At 46.2% G+C, this 22,618-nt stretch overlaps 1 protein-coding gene and 1 non-coding gene across 2 annotated transcripts; both read right to left on the reverse strand.

Annotated features, from left to right (window-relative positions):
* Positions 1-6,260: 6,260 nt before the first annotated feature.
* Positions 6,261-7,334, reverse strand: LOC131281147 (cell cycle control protein 50A-like). Its single transcript, XM_058310410.1, has one exon. The coding sequence runs from the start codon at positions 7,332-7,334 to the stop codon at positions 6,261-6,263; it is 1,074 nt and encodes a 357-aa protein (XP_058166393.1).
* Positions 7,335-17,399: 10,065 nt separating this feature from the next.
* On the reverse strand, positions 17,400-17,471 carry Trnap-agg (transfer RNA proline (anticodon AGG)). Its single transcript has one exon. It is a non-coding gene; the product is annotated as a tRNA-Pro (tRNA).
* Between the last annotated feature and the right edge of the window lie 5,147 nt (positions 17,472-22,618).

The following is a 22,618-nucleotide window of genomic DNA, read 5'->3' on the forward strand; positions in this document are numbered from 1 at the left end:
TTTTTGATGACACTAGACAACGATTAAACACCCGACTCCGTGGGAACGCACAGGAAACTACAGAAACGATCCTCTGCACGATCGGCGAGAATCTGATCAACATCTGACCAAGTGGGGGCCCCGGTCCGTGCTCATCTTTCACGACATCGCGCACACACACAGACATACAGAAGCATACGGTTCACGGCGAGCGAGAGCGAAAAGATGATCACGGTGGATACCATCGGGTAGATCGGGCCGTCCCATGATCACTTACCCCACCGCACGTTTTTGATAGGAGCGCCAAAACGATTTGGTTCGAATCCCACGGAGGTTTCTCGGTTGTGTGCGTCGGATTATCTGTGGACACAAGCGTTTTCCGTACCGTGACTGTGTGTTCTAACCGCCCCCTCGTCCCCCTCGCACACTTTTCGTGTGTCGAAAGAGATCGGAGAAGCCTTCTCCGCGGGTTAGGAGAAAACATGTGCGTGCTTTCTCAAGAGCCCCCGTCTGATGCGGGGCGACTAAAAACATGATATTTATCGGTGGTACATATTCGTAGTTCGGTGCGGCGTCACGACGTGTTTCGTTCGAACCAGCTGTGCGCCATACTTTGGGGCTGATCAACAGTTGTTTCATAGCGACACCGTGAGAGAGAAAGAGAGTAAATCATCCCTTAATGATCCTCCCCGTATGGGCCGCAGCTCGGTTAGGGGTTTTTATAGACTAAGTAAAACAAGTAGTTAACCGTCACCACCGGGGGTTTTCGAACCGGAGAAAAGTGAGAGTTGTTTAGAAAAAGGTACGGACAGTATTCTCCCCGCGTTGAACTTGACTCGAAAGACCCTCTCCTCGGCGACGATCCTTTCGGGAAATGTGAGAAGGCCACAATGGGTCACAGAGAAAGTGATAGGAAGAGAGAGAGAGTGCTTGTCATTTTCCCGACCGTAGTAAGGTGATCCTTTGCGCGATCTTATCCGATGGACGGTGAGGCGTGAGGGACCGAACGATCGTTGTGATCATAACGCAGGTTACGTCCTCGGCTCATGCGCGCCACCACTCGCGTTGACTTTGAGAAAATAAATAAATAGATCGGATAGGAGGAGCAGGAGGAGGAAAATCAACCCCCACCGGTGGTTAGCGCCTCTCCCACGTCGGTCGTGGTTTATAAATATAGAGTGCGCGCGAAATATGTGTATCAAGCGAGAAGAGAAGATGGTCGAGATCGCCTGCTTCGATGGATGCGCTTCCCCGGATGTTTGATATGGTGTATTCTTGGCTACTTGTCTTGTTTTGGTTCGCGTGACGATTACATGATCATGTTTTTTGGCGACATTTCGGATCGGGGTGTATGTTTTTTTATCTCTTTATGTTATATTATGTTTTGCACCGAAGAACACCATCGGAGCATTGTTTAAGCAAACAGTGCTGGACTTATTTTTGCAAATTTTTGCGTCATTTTTGTTTCGGAAAGATGGTAACAAAAAACAAGCTGGTTCTATGTAACGTTAGTTTTATGAAAGCTCAAAATAGAACGCTCACAGCATGGGTTCAAAACATTGTTAGTCACCCAACACTCAAGAATCTGTGTCAATGTCCTCCTGATGTGTTTCGCTGCCTCGAAGGGTGGGGAAAAGAGCGTCATCCAAGCGTCGATCATTCCCGTTTGCGCTGATCTTGCTCTGACGTAGGTTATACTATTTGCCGTGGGATCGCCTGAGGAGCAGAAAACGCAAGACAGGACACTTTTCTGCGATTTGGAGCAACGTAACATACCTTGTTATGAAATTTGCTCTTCGAGGCAGCATAATCAAATCGTTTAGCGGCCATTTTTCCATTAAAATCAGTGCAACGTCATATTTAATAAACATTATAAAAGAGTAAAGAGACGAGTGTTAGTTTCAGTTGTATCCGAAAGTTTTATATATTTTTCGTATATCACAAAATTTCGTGGGTTCGAATCCCAACCGAGACCGGACCCTCCCCGGTACGAGAGGACTGACTATCCACGTACAACAGGGAAACAAGTCTCGTAAGCCCTTAACGGGCAGGCATGACCAAGAGGTCGTTACGCCAAGAAGAAGAAGAAGAAGAAGATATCACAAAATTTACCGGAGTGGGATAGCTTTTGGTTTGTATTATTGGTCTTCGCGAAATTATTTTAATAACAAGTTATGTAATGTGTATATAAATAAATAAATAATATTTTCAATGTTCCACAAAATATGGATGATTTTTTAGCTGAAAACTGTGTGCTACTTGCGTAAAGATAAATTAAAAATGATAAATTATAAATCATTGCGAAAGATTTCAATGAACCATATATTCTATGGTTTATGAAGTTTCTTTCGAATAATAAAATATTTTTAAAGGTTTCTCAATACAAACGTTGCGTTTTAAAAATAATTATCCATTTGTTTCGTCTAAATATCTGAAAACATTTATTAAAAACTCCGCTAGCGCCCGCACGAGCGAGCATCGCCGATTGAAAAATGCGCCACGACGAAATGTCAAAAATCGGAAGTTTTCAAGCTTCAATTCTACCAGGCGACCAGAACCCAGCAGGAGGTAGCACAACTCGTCGACCAAAGCACGTGTTTGCCATCCCTTTCTCGCCGCTGGGTGTCGACTATCGCGAGTGAACGGGACGACAGCTTTGTTGCGCCGCCTGGTACTGCTCTGTTGCCGCTTTTGCCCGCTGTTGTGTGTGTCAGTGTGGCGCGTCCACGGGAACGACCGTTCCCCGGAATCGCTCGTCGATCGTTGCGGAACGTTCGTTCGACGTGCAGCTTCGAGCAGGGTCGCCGGAACGCAATGGAGGATTCGCCAAACTGACAACCTGGCGCCAGTTCCAAGCGCGCGCTCGTGGTTCCAATGAAGCTGTTCCCCTGACCGTTTCATCCTTCAATTTCGAACCAGCAAACATCGGCGGGCAAACACAATGTTATTTTCCATCGCGATGCTGCGAAGGTGGAAATAATGGATCCATTGGCGGCGGGACCCGTGTGTGGCCATTTGTTCGGGCCGCCCAGCCAGCCAGCCAGCCAGCCATCGTGTCGAGGGACATAAAGCGTTTTTCGAGAGAGAGTTTTCGTCGTTCGTGCCCACATTGGTCGTTCTAGGTTCCTTTTATTCACAGGGTCGCAGCAAATGCGGCAGGCAACCCGGGGCCCGCGCTACGTTTAGTACAAACCCCGGCCGGCCGGAATCGGTTCGCGGGCAAATTCTGCCGTGATCAATTTCAATTTCGTGCTCTACCAGGATCGCAGCAACCGGCGCAGGATACCCGCCGTGGTGTTTGCCCATTTCTCTCGTTCACACCGTGGGTGACGTCTCGCTCTCACTCGAACGCACGCCGAGACGAGGCGTGTCTTAACGCACACAGCAGAGGCGGCACACGGGTTCCGGTTTTCAGTACCGTTCCGACGTGCGGGCGTTCGTCGCACGGCGGATACTTTCAAAACTTTTCCTTTGCCACCAAGCGCGCAGACTCGCGCCGAAGGCCGCACCGGGACGGTGCCGTTGTGCCCGGGTTCGAAACGATTGTGGCCCGATTGTGTGCCTTCTCTGATCGGATTCTTTTTATCGTTACCCGGGCGGCATGACGTTTAGGAGGTTGCCTGCTTCGGGGCGTTTGTGTGCGGCACTACGAATCGTACGCTGCGATAGATGGACAAAATAAGAATCTCTCTGATGGGTTTCGCTTTACGGACATAATCGGCCGATTTTATTTTATTTCAAGGAAATAAAATTCATGATATTTGTGTAATTTATTTTTTCCCAAAGTTTAAACGCTTTCGTCTAACCATATTTGCATTTCTCAAGCGCAACGAGAACCAATTTATTTTGGGAAATTTCGATTGCTTTCAACCACTGTTCAGCGTCTCGTGGAGTGAAGAAGACGCAAACAAACGGAGCTCTCTGATTGGTCATGCGTGTTCCGTCTCACTGATGGTGAGATGGAGGGAGTGTCGGTTACCAGGAGCTGTGTTTTTGCCGCCAAAAAACCGGAAAGCCCCAACGTGATGGACTTGACGTTTCTCGCCGACGACGACGACGCGCCTAGACAGCGAATGGCAACAGTTTTTTTGCATTTCTATCAGGCGACCAGGAGTTGCCGATGGGGATGTGTGTTCCGCATGGAAAGTGCGCGCGCTTTTCGTCCAACGTGTCCCCACTTTGGACTGGGTCTGGTTCCGATCCGAATGTAGACACGTAGACGGAAAATGGTTTCGATTACTGAACAGGCTGGCAGCACCGGCAGGAGGCGGCGGTCGTTGTTGATTTCTACGATCGAAATGGGCGGCCGTGTCGTGTGTGGTGGAATCGGTTTGCGTTTGACGGAGCGGAGGATAACACTGACCGAAAACCGAGTACGCCGTCGAATGCTCGCGATGGTCGCGTTCACCGGTTTTGCCCCATCGGCCTTCGACAGGACGGCCTCAAATGACGTCAAAATCGGGACAATGGGACGAAATGTATCCGGAGCACAGGACCGGCAGCGGGCCAAATGTGCACCTCGGGACGGGCCATCCGGTTTTTGGGGCTACCCGAGGGTTGCCGACATTGGCAGTGCCCTGTGGCAGTCTCCTCAAGATTCGAGTGCGGTTTCGTTCCCCCCAAGAGAACGCTTTCCTGGTAACCGAACTTAGGGCGATTGGAAATGACGTTTCTTTCCAACAAATCAACTGTCATCAAGGTATAATCAATGGTCGGATTATTCAAAACTTCTAGCAAATTTGGATATTTTATTAAAATTACCCCTAAAATAAACCTTTTCACGAACTAATAAATTGCCATACTTTGCAAAAATACCATACAAATAAAATCAACAAAATCAATCAAATCAACAACCAGATTACGCTAAATTCACCCTTCTGATTGTTTACCGGATTCAGGCGAATTTCGACCAATCCGAGCATATTCCGCAGTCGCTGAGTGAAGCAGGCAGGATTCGGACACAAATTCAACCAGGGTAGCAGGAGCGTGCAGAGTCGGCTTCGCTACACGTGTGAACGAAACCCTACGGGTTGTACGGTTCGCGCCAAATTGCTTTGTAGCCCGCAACCCAGCAACGAACGGTGTTTTCAGGCAATTCGTTTTCATTGCCCACTGCGATCCGATCTTTCAACGTTGAAACTTAGTTTTGTGCTGCGAAATTCATTTCAAATCGATTTCAGTTGGCACTTTTTTGTTAAATGTTTTTGAGTGAAAATGCCCACCTTACTGTTCTATGCTTGTTGTTCAGTTATTGTTTGGCAAGGACGGTTAATAATTTTCATGGTAATTTTAATAATTGTTATAAATTAGCATGAAAATATTGAAACCACTCGAAAATAAAATAAAACATGTACAATTTTCCAGACTAAAGTTACAAAATATTTAATACAGCTGTCTTATTTTTAAATATTATTTCATGTTTTGAGATGACACAGAAAATCTCTTGGATAGCATGGCAGCAATCTCTTGAATAGGTGTCGAAATGATGACATTTGCGTTGGCCTCATCCACATCGCCGGCGAGGTTCGAAACGAAAGTGATACAACTGTTTGACTGAATAAACCGGGAGAGCATGCGATCGTGCTGGTAGCCCCCCCAGTCGGGCCGGGAAATTAGGACACCGGCCTCGTTTTCGAGAAGTGAATCGAGTTTTCTGCATCATATTACCGATATTTGCAGCAGGCTCGCAGGACCGCAGCAGGTAGCGCGCGACCGATTTACGTTCCCGCGCTGTTTTCTAGGACTCCAATACATCCGCACCGGCGGCCAATGGCGTAGACGGTTTTTGGTGCGACTGGTAGCGAAGAGGAGGTACCCGGATGACGTTCGCGGCGAAGTGTGAGAGAAAGAGAGACAGTTTGTTTACGAAAGGGAAACAAGGGAATACTGTCATCCTGCTTACTCATTGGTGGGAGTTAAAGTGAAGGAGAGTTGGGTCGTTCGATTTTGTGTTGAACATTTTTCGAACGAAAAAGAGTTGTTAGTAGCAATCTGGCGATTCATATCGTATTTTTTCGTTATTCAGAAATGCTTAGAATCGAAAATATTGTAAAATTGTGAATTTCGAAGTTTAGTTTTTCAAACAATTAACAATATACCACGAACCTGTAAATTCCCCTACCAGTTCCGGTTCTTTCCGAAATCGAACCCAGTTCATCGTTGATCAGTGGAACTAGCGTATGAATTTATGAATGAAATCAGCTGCGAGTAAGTTAGGATTCTGAGCCGTTTTTAAAAATCAACCCCATTCCGGGTTTCTTCTTCTCAATTTTCACAATAATTTATTCTCGTTCCCGAATGGGGTCACTTTTGCTGAAGAAAAATCGCACGACGCAAAGTATGCAACCTAGCAGCAGCTTGATAATTCCCATGACGGAAAACAAAAAGCCAAGAAACGGATTCCTTGCGCCCATCCACGATGGGGCGCTGAGAACGATGGATTTACCGCCTCCAAAGGCGGCCACCGGGTACGTGTATTGCACGATCAGTCGATACGTTCCCGGCGGCAGGCCACGTTCGAACGGGGCCACGGAGTGGTCCACCCGCCGATGGCGCTTCCGGAAGTTTGGCAGCGCCGGTGAGCGCATCCAGCTGATGAGATCCTCGTTCTGGAAGCCGTTGTTGTCCGGATCGGTTGGATCTAGCTCCCAAAGCTCGCGGGACCATGCCGGTGGCCGGGAGACGTTCTGCAGCGCAGCGCGAAGGTCTTCGCCAGGCGGGTTGCGAAACTTGAGCCGACGCTCGTGCGCCCAAGCGGATCCTCCGCTGACCAGGGGCACCCGGCTGAAGGGTGCGGTCAGTTCCAGGACGAACGAGTCGTTGAACATGGCGTTCGCGATCAGACCGCACGGTGCCACCGGAAGCGTCCGGTTGTCGCGCACGGTGTGTGTCAGCGGATGACATCTAGGGGACGGGTTCTTCGCTACATCACCACGCAGTTGGCCATCGTCACGGGAGATCATGAAGGTCCGGTGGTTCTGGTAGAAGTTGCTCAATGCGTAGTAGAAGTAAACGGCCCGCGGCATCGGTTGATCCAGCGTGAAACTCACGACACACTTGCACGAGCCGCCCGGTCGTAGGTTGATGATTTCAGCGCAACTTCTATTCGCACGATCGTCCAATGCTGGACAGTGTGTGTAGTCGAGGGTAAACTCCGGCGTCTGATAAGACACATGCAGCAGCGACATTCCGATGGCAATAAACACAATTCCGAACCCAATCAGAAAAGGCCAAACGGCTTGGGGACTCCAATTTGGGCTCCAGGCGGGCAGGCGTTGCTGGTAGATTGCACTTTCGGCTGGACGACGTCGTCCGATACGTCGACCTGCTTCTTGATTCGTTTCGATACGAGACATTTCAACCTCGGGTTGGGAATCGCTAACTTAATCGCATAGTATTTAACACAATATATCTTTGAAGCCGTTGAATGCAGTTGTGTTCGTTCCGGCTTGCGAATGGGTGTGCCCAACAAATAAAAAACCACTTAGCGGAAGCGAATTGTCACACTGGAAGCAGATTAGTAAACCCCTCACTAAATGTCCGTAAACAAATACTGATTAGACAACAACAGCGGTTCGCTCTGCGGGACGCACGGACTGTATTGTATGAGGTTTGATTTGTGACTGATTTCCAATCATCGCAGAAGGCTTTTAAAATTGTCATGCCAATCAAAAGTATGCCAGTGTGCGTGTGCGTACGAAGCTGGTGAAGATTATCAGTTCGCATTTTTTCTGAACCCCTCTGGTGAGTCTGCCATGTTTGTTTTTGAAGCATGAACCACTGAATTCATCTTTTTGAGTCTCTTCATGAACGAAATGGTTGCTTGATAAGGGTTATACTAGCAACAAGCGTTTTGGATTCGTTTGTGAGTTGGATTTAGATTGCGGAGCAAGTAAGTTACTCTACAGTTAGTTACAGTTCCAGTTAGTGAGCTACATCGAAATAATTTAGTACTTTTCCTATATACGTCTTAGTGTTAATGTTGGTTAGAAACTTAGTTTTTACTCACAACGGTATGCTTTCTCCGAGAACATGCTTGTCGTACTGTTGTCGCCATAAACAATCCATGACTCGCCTTGAATGAGGAAAGTTTAAACAAAATGTTTAAGCTAAAACAAGCGAAAAAGGCCAATTCGAAATATTAGAAAACATTATACAGGAAATAGCTTATCAAAATACTGCAAAATAAAGAGAAATAAAAACCAATTTTCGTGTTGCGTTTCAAACAAGTTTAAATTTAAAAATCTCTGTTTGGATCCTAAGAAGGCCATGAAGGCTCGAATTCAGAATTGAAAAATTATTACCAGAACTGGGAGAGAAAAATGTCCGCTGGTGTCCAGACGCAGCAGGAGCGGAAATAACGCGTTACTATTTTCTGTTTTATGTGCTGCACACTCATAAACTTCGCATGATGTACATTCAGTCGGAAAAGTCCGATGCGGAATTCTTGACTGCTGAGCGCTAACTAGAGTAAAGAAGTGAAATAAAAAAGAACGTTTCTTGCTGAATAGTTTGAGTGGCTTTGGAGAGTTTGTAAGTGTTTGCTTCCAAATTTTGGAATAAAAACCGGGTTACTGCATCGAGGACATTGCGTTGCATTTGTGAACGCGACGGTTGCCAAAATTGCGCATCCTGCAGGACAAACCGTGGCGAGTCCGCGATGGAAGGCAGTCCAAAAGTAATTGTTACATTGTAGCTACAAAGTGGCACCCCGTCGGATGAGGGAGGGGGGGAAGGTGAAACAACCAACCAATCTACGCGGGCTTCCTCGTCCGACAGCACGTCCGACTCAGTGGCTCGATAAGGGCTCGGAATGGCTCGGAACGGCACGGGAAGCATCCGGAACGGCATGCCCAACCAGACGGAACGCATCTGTTAGCCGTGCCGCATCCTGGGCGCGTCTTCCCGGGGCGCTGCAGTTTTGTCGAAATTGAATTTCCTCCGCCACCGAACAATGGACAAACCGGGGTGGGGGGTTGGGGGACGAACTGCTGCTGTCCTGGGTTGTGCAATTATTCTCCTTCCTATTTACAGTTGGTGTCGATGCGCGTGGCGTACCGCACCGATTCGTCGGTCCCGGTGGAGTTTCCCGCGGACGAACGAAATAGAAATGGGACACATTGAGGAGCGTAAAGCGTCCGTAAAGCGGCCCCGCGTAAAACATGGCCAACAACAGTGCCAGCTGACGTTGACGGATGTCTAATGGAGCGAACGACGCCAGATTGAACCACTCGGGAAAAGCCCTATTAGCTCTGGGAGTGCTACCGGAGCGATTTGTCTAATGATTTCTACCCAACTTTGTCGCGGCCCTCAATTTGTACTTGTTTTCGGTATCGTGGTCTAATTTTACTAAATTATTTACTTAAATGATGTTACCTAATTTCGGCAACAAATAATAATTGAGAGTTTAAAGTAGTTTTACAAAACTTAGTTATTTTGCATCGCGAATAGGTTTTTCACGTGTCCATTTTTATGAAATAGGAACGCTTTTTCTACAATTATTTTTCTTGTAAGCAATTCAAACCTAAACGACACTTTCGCAGAATTTGTAATTTAAATCTCTTGCGAGTATAATGTGAAGATGCTTTCCTGTTTTCCTCCACGTTGGAATTCGCCATTTCGTACTGTCCAGAGTGAGATTCAGATCCGCGACCAGATGAACACGACCACAAGATGCCTCAACATTTCTTCTCTTGCAACGACAGCGTGCATCCCTTCCTTCCTCTTCGTTGGACCGCAGGGCGTTCGATGCAGGGCGCGTTGTAAAACTATAGTAAAATAAAACCAAACGGTACAAAATCGCAATAGAACATCGCAAACGGCGTGGCGAAGGCCCGAACCGCAGCGCTAGTGCGCCAGTGGCAGTAAACCCGGTCCCCCCCCGGTTGATGAAGTGCACATCTGTTTCATTTGCATAAAGTAATAAGCCAAGAGAAATGGCCATATTAAAAAGACGTTAATATTGTAGTTTTTTTTTGTGTGTGTTCTTATACTGGTTGTTGGCACTCTCGGAAGCAGAAGAGTTGCCTTAGGGCCCGGGGGAATGGCGAAGGACCGTGGGGGAGACTTGATGTAGCAATTTTTCGTCCTCCACTCGCTCTCCTTGAGGGAGAGCTCAAGTCTCCGACTTGGGGACTTCCGTCCCTGCGCTATGATGCTGTAAATCGGGGCCACTGTCATGAAGTGATATGTCCTGGGAAGAGTATTTAGAATCGAAAGATGATCCAACATTTCTTAGATATGCTTTTCAAGTTTTATCTTTCTTCAATTAAATGTGATCATATGTTTATCCATTGTTATACCTCTTCAATCTAAGTACGTAAAATCTCTTGAATCTAATAAGTCATCTATGTGTTTTCGATGAGTATTGATCCTCTTTCTGTGCTCAAACTATACAATACACATTAGCGCAAACAAGTAACCAACAATCCTGAAGCCAAATTTCAATAATGCTACGGAACATTGGATCATCAAGTAACAAATATGAAGGTCTGGCAATATAAAAATGTAATCAAATAATAAAATTTGTTCAAAACACATATCAATCAAATAAAACACGTCACTTTTCCCATTACGAATCGCGCAAGAACAGTTTGCAATAGGAAACAGGCGAATGGCGAAATAACTTAATTTAATTCATCTGCATTCACTTTGACATGTTGTCCTTTTGCATTATTTTCAACGACTGTGTTGTATCAGACTTTGTTTGTGTTTTGTCCTTCCACAGTTTCCTAAGTGTTCCGCAACTGGGTGGTGGACTCTCTCTCTATTTGTGTTGGAGATAGAAAAAGAGTTGTAGAGGTGATTGATTAGCAGGAAGTGGTTACTTGCGAAGCGAAATTGGCTCTATCGTTTCCGATTTCTAGCGCTCAATTGTAGGTGTTTCTCTGAAGGTGACAGTAATTACTGCAACTGCAGGAAGTTTGAAAACAGCTTTAAATTGATGTCCCTGTTTGCCGTTTGTTTTGCTTCTCCATCGGTTACGGTTCGCTCAGAATTTGTTTCTCGTGACGGTGGCATAAATAATTCTTCAAGTACACACACACACACATCGTTCATGCAAGTGAGAAAGTTTCGTTTGTTTTGACACCTCCCAAACGGGCCACAGTTTACGACCGGCGTTGCGCTAAAGAATCTTGACGCATTGGTCCTCGGAGACGTACGTTCCGCCGGAACTTGCATTTCCACAATGGGAACGATTTATTTGCGATGCAGTTGGAAATCGGTATCCCATCGGAAGGCGATGCAGTTGCGTGATGAAATATCTTCCTCTCAATCGCGCGTTTTCGTTCCTTTCGCGACATTGGGGTGGGCCGGGGGGGTCACTGAACACCCACTGTCAGTGATAAACGAAAGCGACGTTTTCGATGTTGGCCAATGTCGTCGAGTTTTCCCACCTCCCTCGAGAAGAGTTTTCCGCGCGGAGGGCGCAAGGTTAAGCGGTCGCGCTTAACAACCCCGCGCCGCGGTCCGGAAAAGTTATGATATTTTAAACAAGTCGGAATCGAAAATATTACCACTTCGGATGCGAGCACAGATTGGTGGATTGAAAGCGGTTCACGCGGCGGGTGTGACAAATGGGACGGTTTTGATTTTCACGATCCCACAAGCCGCGCGAAGTTTTCCACGCCTGGGGACGCATTTTTTCTACTCCCCCCCACCTCCCCAATGGTTTGTTTTTGGTCATTTCGGTTTGAGCTGCGACCGAAAACAAGAAAACAGGGTCATGCCGAACTGTCAAGCAAACTGATCCGCTGTTTATCGAAATAACTTACCGACGGGTGGTTCTGGGGGATCGGGCGTGAAGGGAGGATGGAAGCGAAATGTGCGCATGGTGTGCCATTTTCCGAGCGCGAACTTCCACAGGTGGAAAAGGGGCCAATCCGTTAGGCGTTGGAGAGACAAGAGAGGGACGCATTAATTGGGTCAACGTTTCGTTGGTGCGCGGTTCGGGATATGGAAAGACGTTACTCATCGTAAGGATCGTGACGTTTTGCAATCGGTTTTGATCGTACGAAGGGTAAATAATGGGAATTGTTTTAAATTTTTCATTTTTTTGGAACCACTTTTAAGTATCTCAAGGTTTTTTTTTGTATTGCCCTCTTTCGATAGATTGTTTTGCAGGGAGAAGAAGGAAGCATAGATTACTAGATTATCTAAATTTGTTAAATTTTCAAGCACTTCTATCGCTTGAAATTTTTTGCAATAAATAATTGAAGAATAAAACAAAAATAAACTTAATTTTAAAGAATGTGTTTGGAATAACGAAGTGAAAAACAGAGAAGAATCTCATTGGAAACATCAACACTTGGCTTTCTTAATACCAAAGTTACATTTGACATTTAGTCTAGTGTGATTATCTGATGAATTGGTTTGACACAAGTTTTTTTCAATATGGCTCCAGAGATGATTTTTCTTAATTTGTAGACTAGTGGAAGTTATTTTTTAATGAATGGAATTCAATTATCGTTTTGCGTTACTTAAATCTTTGGGCATTGGACATAGGAATGAGACCAAGTAATTGACTGTTTCGCCAACTAATATGTTACTCATTCTTAAAATGAATATGATTCCGTTCAAAGATTGCACAACAGTAACCAATAAACTTTTGTTGTACGTTTTTTCTTAGTATCATGGGCCCAACCCGTAAATGTAATATAAACAAATCAAACATTTGATCAGCAATGAACATATTAGATGGTTAGGTATTCTGCGCTTGGTAAATTCAATTTGTTGTTCAATTTGTCTCGGACCGCAGCCGTTTCGCTCTACTTTATCACGACCCCAAATTGCAGCTGCACTTCTTCTAAGAAGCGTGGCAAATTGTTTTCGCGTTCACCGTTGTTGGTGCAAGCATGTGCTCCCGTTGATGCGTTATTAGAGTGTTAGAAAGCTGGTGCATTGTAGGGCGTTATTTAATTTCAGACCAATGCTGCCCGGTTCGGTCGTCCTAAGGGACAGCTGTAGCGACATGCACGTAGTATTTTGCTGCAAGTGGAAGGTTAGGATGTGGAACAGTAAAAACAAAAAGAATTGCAACAAATTCCAAATGTGTGCCCAATGTTTGAGCGAGAAAATAATTACACCCCATTGCGAATGGTGCGATCGTGCTGGGCGTGAGATCATGATCACCTCAAGTGTCCCGATCGTCGTTTGATCGGAAGCGCCTGGATCGAGTTGGATGGCAGTTGAAGAGGGTGGCGGGGGGAGGGGGGGGGGGGCATTAAACACACCCGATGCGCATGTGCACGCAGACACAGGCACGCGTGGAAAGTGGATCAAAAACCACTTGCCAGCATCAAACGGCGTGACATGAAACGTGGCCAATTTCATGCACCCGGGCCACTGCTAAGAAGCATCTGGTACTTGTGCTGGGCGCAGGGATAAAAGTGAATTTTTCACCATCGCCATACAAAATATGTCCACCACTTATCGGGGCGTACGACATGTCCGGCGAAGGGCTGAAGAAGCGGCGAAAGAGACCCTCGAGGCCGTCTCGCAAATGTCTCGCCAACATTTGCCCAAAATGTTTCCCCGCTTGCGCACACACACACCAATGGGTTCCGCTTTCCCCTCCCGGGGTGGGAAGGGAGGTCGACTCCCCTCCTCCCCCTCGCCAGTCGTTTGTCTCGTCCCCGTTTGCCGGGTTTTCCTTTCGATAACCTAATAATTACGAACACGGTTGCAGCCGCCGCAGGTTGCAAATGGCCATCGCACACAAACACCAGAACGGTTCCAGAACACGACGTTACGCTGGGCGAAAGGGAAACCCACTCCGGGAGTCTTCTACCCGCCCGCTCCCCCTCAGAAGAAAATTCCCCCGGAAGGCAGGAGCAAAGTAATTGGCGCGTATCGATCGGCGGAAGTTTGATGATCGTCAAGGAAGAGGCGACGTTTTCCGTTCTTGTGTCTCGTGATAGGACGAGGTGCACGAAAGGGGTTCGGGAAAGGGCTCTAATATAGATGGAACACATCATCATCATCGTCATGATCGGGCACACCACGTGCATTCTTGCGCAAGGACGTCGCGGGCTGCATAAACCGGGGACAGGGCAATTGAAACGCTCCAGCTTGAAGTAATTGCAACGTTCAGGTTGGATTGCGCTTAAGAAACCGATGCCGATTGATGATGAGATGGAAGCTCTAATGCTTGGGCGCGTGTACACCTCGTTCGCTTTGTCCCTACTTCCGCCGTTAGAGATCCGCCATCGTGCGCGCGGATCGGACACACCGGTCGCTCCGAGATCAGCTGAACCACACGGTCATTTGTTAGCAGATAATGATAATCATTACTTGCGCGCACGGCGAGTTTTCCTTTCCATACACCCTCCCGACAAAATTCGAACCGACATTCGAACTTATGATACACATTTTAAGCAAAAGAAACCAAAAAAAAACCGCCGGACAATTTCACCGACACTCGCGATTGCACGAATGTACGCGGCGGTTTGCGAAGGTTAAGTGTTTTTAATGAGATGCCCCTTTCCGTTCTTCGAAAAAAAAAAAGAAACACATAAAAAACAGGTGATGCCCGATGATGAGCCGGTGATGTGTGTTTGCGTTCATTTTCGAGGCGTTTTCGGTCGTTTAAGGGGGACGGGGATGCCATTGGGATGCACATCGTAAAATCCATCTGGGAAATGGGTAACACCCGAAGGCACCCAGTGGGGAAAACCGAACGAGTGCGACACTTGCTCCTGCAGAGTGATGAAGATTTTCGGCAATTAAAAAAAGGTATGCGCCGGTTTTTCTTGATAGCCCATCAGTGGCCGTTTCGTGTCCGTTTCGTTCAGCTTAAATTGATCTCATTCGGGATAAATTGCAACCCCGGGTGCGTCGTTTTGTGCAACGAAATGGACGAATTATGCACGTGTCATGTCCACCGACGGAAGAGCAACATGATGGGGTTATGGCGGGCAAATGGCGAGTAATTGGAACGGATCAGTAAAGAGTCTAACATGCGCCTGGCGTGATGGGAAGGTAAATTAAACCATCGCGTTGAAACAATTGCATCTAATCGGCCGACAAACTATGGACAACTGAATAAGAATTTTTAACATGTCGGAGACCATGTTATTAACACTTTTTAGTTTTGTTGTTAATTATTTGCAATGCTTATTAAACCAGCACTATTAAATGCAATATATTGCCACTTATCGCTAACAAGATAATTACTTTACGTTGGAATAAAATAACGAGCAGTGAGCAAAATCGTATAATCGAATATTTTATAATGCAGTTAATTTTAGGTAAATTTTCTAATATTTGGTTGTAATATTACAGTTCAGTTTGGAATTTTTAAGCATGCCTCAACATCTTGTAGCAAGATTGTTGGTACTTGTAGCTAAATGTCTATTTTCTACCATCTACTTTTATTATTTTCTACTATTTTTATCTTTACATTCGGTTTTAATTTTGTTCATTGTATTTCACCAAGGTTTTCAAACATTTAAGTTTTATTTTGGTTCATTATTTAGTTAACATCATTACTCAAAATTTTCCATAAGAAACTATAAGGTGTGCAACACAAAATTTTGGATTTTTCTACTTAGATCTTTTAGTTAAACTATCTTACAATGAGAAACAAACCCAGCTTTTAAATGTTCTAATGGTCGGAAGAGATGTTCCTTACGCCTGATTACGCCAACTCGGATCAAATGACCATGTTTTGTCAAGTGAGTCTCGAATGACAACTGTTACCGCCCGCCCGCCAGTAAGTGACGCGTCCCGCGCGACCCACATTGGCCCCCGCTCCGACCTCGCCAGGAGTCGTCGGTATTACCTTGCTCCGGAATGTCGATCGTTCGATCTGGCCACATTCACTTTCACACCATCATCGCGAAGGTCTCCCCTAAAGGCTCGAAGATGCTGTCATCGGGGTCATCAGTGCAGTTCGGTCGGGAAATGACCGGTCCCGGCGAAGAGGGTAACAGGAAGTGCTGTTGTGGTGTACTGGTGATATTTTTCGTCGCCCCATCGGCCGGCGATGCAGCGACCGACACAAGCAATTGACAACACCCGTTCGAGGGCTGATGGTCGGTTGACGGTTGTCCTTCTTCCGCGTTTTTCCACCGAGGTGAGTGAAAACTCGGATATTGGAGGCCATACCCTCCACCGGCTCATCGTTGCCGTTAATTTAAAGCGACGTTCAACGTTGCACGAGATTGTCTTACGGAGGTGGTACCGCTTGTTAATTCACAGCGTTGTAAGCCAGCACCGCGCCGGTGTTGACCGGACTGTTCACGACGGGAGGGGGGGGGTGTTGCCCAACAACATCGCGCCAACCAAAACGTTTGTGCGAAGCGAAAGTGAAGACATGCCCGTCTGGGCGGCGGGTTTGTTCGACGCGCGACAGCAAAAATACGCACGATGACAGTTCCCAGTTGTCACAACGTACCCATCCGGTCCCATCATCTCCTCACTTCCCGGCCGGCACGACAATGACACATAATATGGCGAGAAAATAAATGTATTAAAAAACAAAACCATTCTACCGCCGCGCCGCACCATACTCGAAACGAACATACACACACCCATGACGACACCCCGCTGGGTGGGCCTGTTGGAGGGTGGGCGGGAGTCCGGAGGCGAGGATGACACTCGGGAGGGTGGCCGCCCCGCTGTAGCGGATTCAGTAAATTAAATTTTCATTCGAAACGAAAATAAAATTTTTCACAGATGTTTAACGGTTCGCCAAGTCAGCTGCAATGGTCAATGGTGTGGTGGGGTGAGCGAGGGAATGGAGGGCGATGGGAATGGGGAGTTGCGGTGGCAGACTCGGTTAACGACAGGCGTGGCAGTGGGCGGCCCGCGTAAGTGCCAGGCAATGGCGTGATTTTGGCGTACTGACTGCAGATGTCGGCGTGGATGTCGAGCGGCGCGGGAAGCAGTGAGGCGTGGACGTGGTTATTGAGGAAGTTGTAGCGAGCGAAATTGCATTGTAAATTTAAATACATGTTGTCGCGCCGTGGATGGGGTTAGTGATTAAGCCCAGAATTATTCCCCATGCTAAACCATGGTTCGTTATTACACCTTCAGACGTTTGACGTTTAAGTGAGTGTAGAAGAGGAGTAGAAGTGAAGACGTTTGAAGGTGTAAAAATGATCCACAAATCTTGAAGAATCATTTGACGTAATGAAAAAAAACATAACAGTTTAATCAGTTCAATCAAACTTAGATAACATTGAATGTACGATATAATTAGAATGTTATTTAATAACTGAATAGGTTAAGTGATCCAGTTTAAAGTAAACTAAATTAAACAATAAAACTTTACACAATGGTAGCCAGAAGATGAAGGAGAGAACGGGAGGAGGGGTGGTCGGGCGGTCTAAAACAGCTGAACGTACACCAACTATATCAGAACTATGGGATAAGGCTTCGAATAACCAAAATGTCGACTAAAAAGATTCCAAATCGGTGGGCTCGTCCGGGATTTGAACCCGGGACCTCTCGCACCCTAAGCGAAAATCATACCCCTAGACCAACGAGCCCGTGCTATTACTGACCGTCTTGTTGCGTGCAGGTATTCGTTTCAAGTGCTGAGCGACAGCTTTACCGTTCCAGTGAAAGTGAACATGCGATGTGGAAGTGGAACCGAATCGACCGGCGGGAAAACAGGTTAACAATCTCAAGTTTAACATCTTAGCAACCGGAATAATGCTCTTTTAGTAGAGAAATTCTTCTGAAATGAATCTTTTCGAACGATTGTGATTGCTGTCATTAATTGAAAAATGGTGCATTATATTCTTACACCTATTAAAATTGTGATTGGAGGATTAAAGAGTTTTATCAGTAAATGTTTGCTCTGGTTATACACATATTTTCTCTATCTCTTTCAACTTGGAACGCTTCCCCCCTCTTAAATTAACAAAATGTATTATTTTTGCATCCAAACCGAACGTGATGAAGTGTAAGACAATTCCGCTAGACACTTTTATATACCGTAACCGTATATTCGGCAAATCATTTGTCAACGGTTCGCTACTCAAAACGCCCCGTGTGACACTGTCTTCGAAAATTCGGCCCCCGAAAGCCACCATCCTGCCGTACATGTGCCGGCAATCCTATTGCAGACGTTGTGGAAAGTGAGATTGTTATTTGCACAATGTATCCGCGGGCGACGGCGGCACGCACACCCGGGCCCTCCCAACCGGCCGACGGCGGTTTCACGGCTCGGCGGGTTCGTAAGTAGGCTAATAAGAGCAGTGAAAAGCCATTAGAGTGTCGCGGATGCACTTCGCGCGTGCAGCCAACGCAACGCCGAAAGCCGGGATCCTTCCGGGGGGGAGTGAGTCCTTATTCTTCCGCTCGGTTTCGCAGCCTCCCCTCGGGTTGGGTCGAGTCACTGTTCGGTTCGTTGGCGTACGGTGTGTTCCCGGTGCATCGAGGTAGTACGCTCGATGGGGTTTTATTTTACGTCTGTCTTTTCTGAAACGCCCAACCACGGGTTGGTGATGCGTCGCAAATGTTGTTAAATAAACATACTAATTTAAATTTGGAAACCGGCTCGGCGTCCCCCTTTTTCTGTATTTCGGGCTGCCACGTCATCGCTATCACAACGCGTTGATTGCCATCACTTTCAATAAACCCCCCCCCCTACTTCGCCATCTCTGCGCTTGCCATTGCAATCTCTTCTGCCTCAGATGCAACGTTTATCTTTCTCCGTCATCGTGGAAAATTGGGAAAACCAAATTGGTGCTTCCGCGGGACAGGTTACTGACTTCAAACGCTGTCGTCTATCGCATGTTGGGAATTTTCGTGCAAGAGTTCCCATCGGCGTGAAGCGCCTTTCTCCTTCTACAAACACTTGGCGACATCCCGATGTGTTTCGCTGTTTTCCTTCAACTTTCCTCCTCCCATACCTTTCCCCACACCGACGGTTTCCGAATGGATCATTATTTTTCCGTTTTGATAAATTAAGTGAATTTTAATCACCGTCGACAGGATGAGTTATGGCGATCGTAAAGATGGTCGCCGTCGTCATGTGCGCGCGAGTGTGTGCCCGCGTTTGTCCGACAAATTGTAGCCCTCTTCCTCCACCCTCTCCATCGAAGGTTCGAGGTTTGGCACGGAAGGACATCGAGCGACACCATCGCCACCAATTGCTTTCTTCGCCAAACCCCCGGGGCGATCCAATTGGACAGCGTTGGCTTAAGCGGTTTCGGTTCTAGTTCGCGACTGTTCCTTGGGATTTTTCTTCGGTGCGGATGCTTCAGCTGCGGTTGTGGACGAGTGAAAGTCAAGGTTAAACCCTCTGCGGGAGCCGTAAATTATCGGTTCTTTCGCCAAATGGTTTAATTATTCGCCAATATGCGGTCGGATGGTGCAAGAGGTGAAATTGGGGAAAAAAGTTCGTCGCCATTTATGATTCGTTAAATTGCCAGTTTAAAGGCCACCATGAATCATTTGTGGTGTATGAAAATGTATTTATGTTGAGAGTGTTGTTTTTTACTCTGGAACGTTCAGTTCAACTAAAACAAAACATTTTAAGAACGAAACATTTGTTAAGATAAGTTTCACTCGCATACTCCAAAAACGAAGAAAGTTTATGGACGGTAGAGAACATTACAGCGACATTAGATCGTTACAACAAGGAACCCTTTCCATACAAATGGAACCCCAGCTCCGCAATGCGGGAATTGAATATCAAAACGAGAGAAAAACAATTCGTTTCCCATAACGACGGTTGTAACGTGTTTTTTACAAGCTTTGCTGGAATTTCCTTCGATGAGGTTCCGGAATGTCTTCTTCCTCCGCATGCAGGAACCTTTGAAGCAGGACAATAGCACCTCACGAGACCGGTGTAAATCATGCCTCCCTAGTGCTGGTTACATTAATTTTTACAGCTCCGATTGAAACGGAACGACAAGGCGAAAGAAAAAACAACCAAACCGGAACCGGAAACAATGTCTTAATCTGACCGACTACCGGCACCTAGACACGCCAGACATCGAGTCGGGTGGTGCCCAACCCTCGGGGCTTATGCCACCTTTGTCCCACTCCCATAAGACACCTCACTCTCCTAACGAGCAACGTGCGTACTACGGAGCAAATGTCCGACGCATTCGGAAGCGGTCTATGTATAGTGCTTCGGGCCATCCATTATTTTTTATTTCTTCCCCGGGTGCATTTAACGATGCATTCTTTGTGCTGGGTGTGAGGTTACTGCAGGACGTCATTTCTTCCTTCTCTTTTCTCTTCTCGGACACACACGCTGCATTCGACATTGCGACATCCACCGTCTCGACTGCACCAAATGGGTCCCATCGGAACAGGTCCCTATCCGAAGCGAGAGTTGCCATGTGCCTTTCCTTAAGTCAAGGGGTCCTCAGACCCGAGGGGAGGGGGAAGAAAGCGGGTAAGTATAAATATATTTCTGTCGTTACATTTATTACACAACCTATTACCGATGTTCTCGGGTTTTAAATGATTTTTCCATTTTCCTCAAGATCGCTCACCTCCAACCATGGAGTTGTGCCTCTACAGACTTGTTCTGTTTTTGGAACCCCGGGGTCTCCGACCAGAACGGAAGTGTGCACCGTTTGTGGCTCATCCGTTTCTCCAACTCATCCATAAGGGGGGAGGGGACACGCTGCAGTTGGGGCACGCGACACCAGGATCCACCGATTGGTTCCGTGGGCCTTTTCCTTTACGGCACGTTTCGAGGACCATTGATATTTCCGTTACCTTACGCCGATTGAACCACTCGCTCTTCTATCTTCGTCATTCAACGCACGATGGGGAATTCTCAAAGACCGATCAAATTGTAGGACAGTTGTAGGTAAATATGTAGACCATGTTTTTGGTTCCGCAAGTGTCATCTGAACAAGAAGAGAAGAGATGAATTTCAAACTATTCAAAATTTGGTTGGATTTTTTTTTTAAGTTTCAAGATTTCTAACCGCTCGGCTCCTTCTGAAAAATATATAAAAAACCGCTCGGCAGTCGCGGAACTCCAACGAGTGTTGAGCGTTTGACGAGTCAGAAAGCGAAGCCCTGGAATCGCCGTTCGAGATAACATAATCAATTCACGCTCTCGCCTCAGTTTGTGAGGCGAGCTGATGTGTACCATACAACTGTGGGTTACCCAGGATGATTATGTTTTTGCAAAATATGTTTGCGATTAATTGGCTCAGTGTTGGTGATGATTGTGCACGCGTTATCACTCAGAACACATTATCAGATGTAGTTCTTTGTATTTCTTGCCTTTCCGAGCCAAACGAATCCCCACGATGCTCAGTCGTTTTTCATCTTTCGTTCTGACCGTGCGTTTGAGTGCTTTGAATTACAGCAATTTGAAAGTCATGAATAATATTAGTTCTATACTGGTGCTGTGTTTTGGTGTAGTTTTATCATCCCGGCTGACAATGGCAATAGGAGGTTTCGAGATGGAGCTTTTAATGACAAAGCTCGATTACTTGCAAGACAAATTGCAAGAGGTGGAGCAAACTATGAAAAGTTCGCTGAAGGTGAATACCTAGCACAAGTTTAGTGAAAATACGATGATAATGGAGAAAAATATCGACTCTTTGTAGGAAACGGAGCATCGTCTACAGGAGAAGCTAACCAAGCACGAAAATACTATTAACAAAAAGATCGTCTCTTTGGAAAAGGTAAGGAAGCGTCCACTAGGTGTTGGAGATCCAGTCCATAAAATCCAGGTGATCGATTTTATTTAAATTGATGTTTGCTTCTTTTGCAGAGTGTTAAGACAAGCGAAGAGAATACACGAACCAACTTAGCAGAAGTGAAAAATCAATTGATTTCCAGGATAGACAATATGCAGCTACAACTGATGACTGAAACAAAAACCATCCAGGAAAAGACCCAAACTGAGCTGAAGCAACTTGGAGAGAACAAAAAAACTCTTGACATGTTGACGGATTCGGTACGCAATATAAATACGCAAACAAAATTAAACACTAGGATGCTTAGCTTAATGCCTAAGTTCGATGGTGGCTGGACAGTAATCCAGCATAGGTATGACGGTTCAGTTGACTTTTATAGGAACTGGACGGAGTATCGTAATGGATTCGGGAATGTAAATGGCGAATTCTGGCTCGGGCTAGAATACGTGCATCAAATTACCAAAAACCGACCGCATGAACTGCTGGTGGAAATGAAAGATTTTCATGGAAACTACGGATACGCTAAGTATGGAGAGTTTGAGATAGGGGACGAATCGGAGTTGTATTTGTTGAAGAAGTTAGGGGCATACTCAGGGACTGCAGGAGATTCGATGGAGTTCCACAAGGATGAAATGTTTAGCACATTCGATCGCGACAATGACGAATGGGATGGCATTAATTGTGCTGAGCATAGGCACGGAGCCTGGTGGTACGATAGCTGCTACAATTCCAATTTGAACGGACGTTATCAGAACACAACAGGTGATGGTAGTGCGATGATGTGGTACTATTTCAAGAACGACAGGCGTGGTTTGTCTTACTCGCGGATGATGATTCGCGATATCATTAATTAACGCAAACATAAATCGATTACCTCACAGTGAAGATGTTCATCTGCTGCAGCATCTTTGTTCCTTCTCTTCCCTAAATTCTATTAAATTAAAATAATTATAGAAAGTTTGATACAAGCATTACTATGCACAACAATTGCTTTGAATAAAACAGATCGTT

The sequence above is a fragment of the Anopheles ziemanni genome, chromosome 2 (genome assembly GCF_943734765.1).
Source record: "Anopheles ziemanni chromosome 2, idAnoZiCoDA_A2_x.2, whole genome shotgun sequence".
NCBI classification, from domain to species: Eukaryota; Metazoa; Arthropoda; class Insecta; order Diptera; family Culicidae; genus Anopheles; species Anopheles ziemanni.

Bases quoted from the DNA above. Each gene is read 5' to 3' on its own strand.
- LOC131281147 (XM_058310410.1), bottom strand. From the start codon at position 7,334: ATGTCTCGTATCGAAACGAATCAAGAAGCAGGTCGACGTATCGGACGA.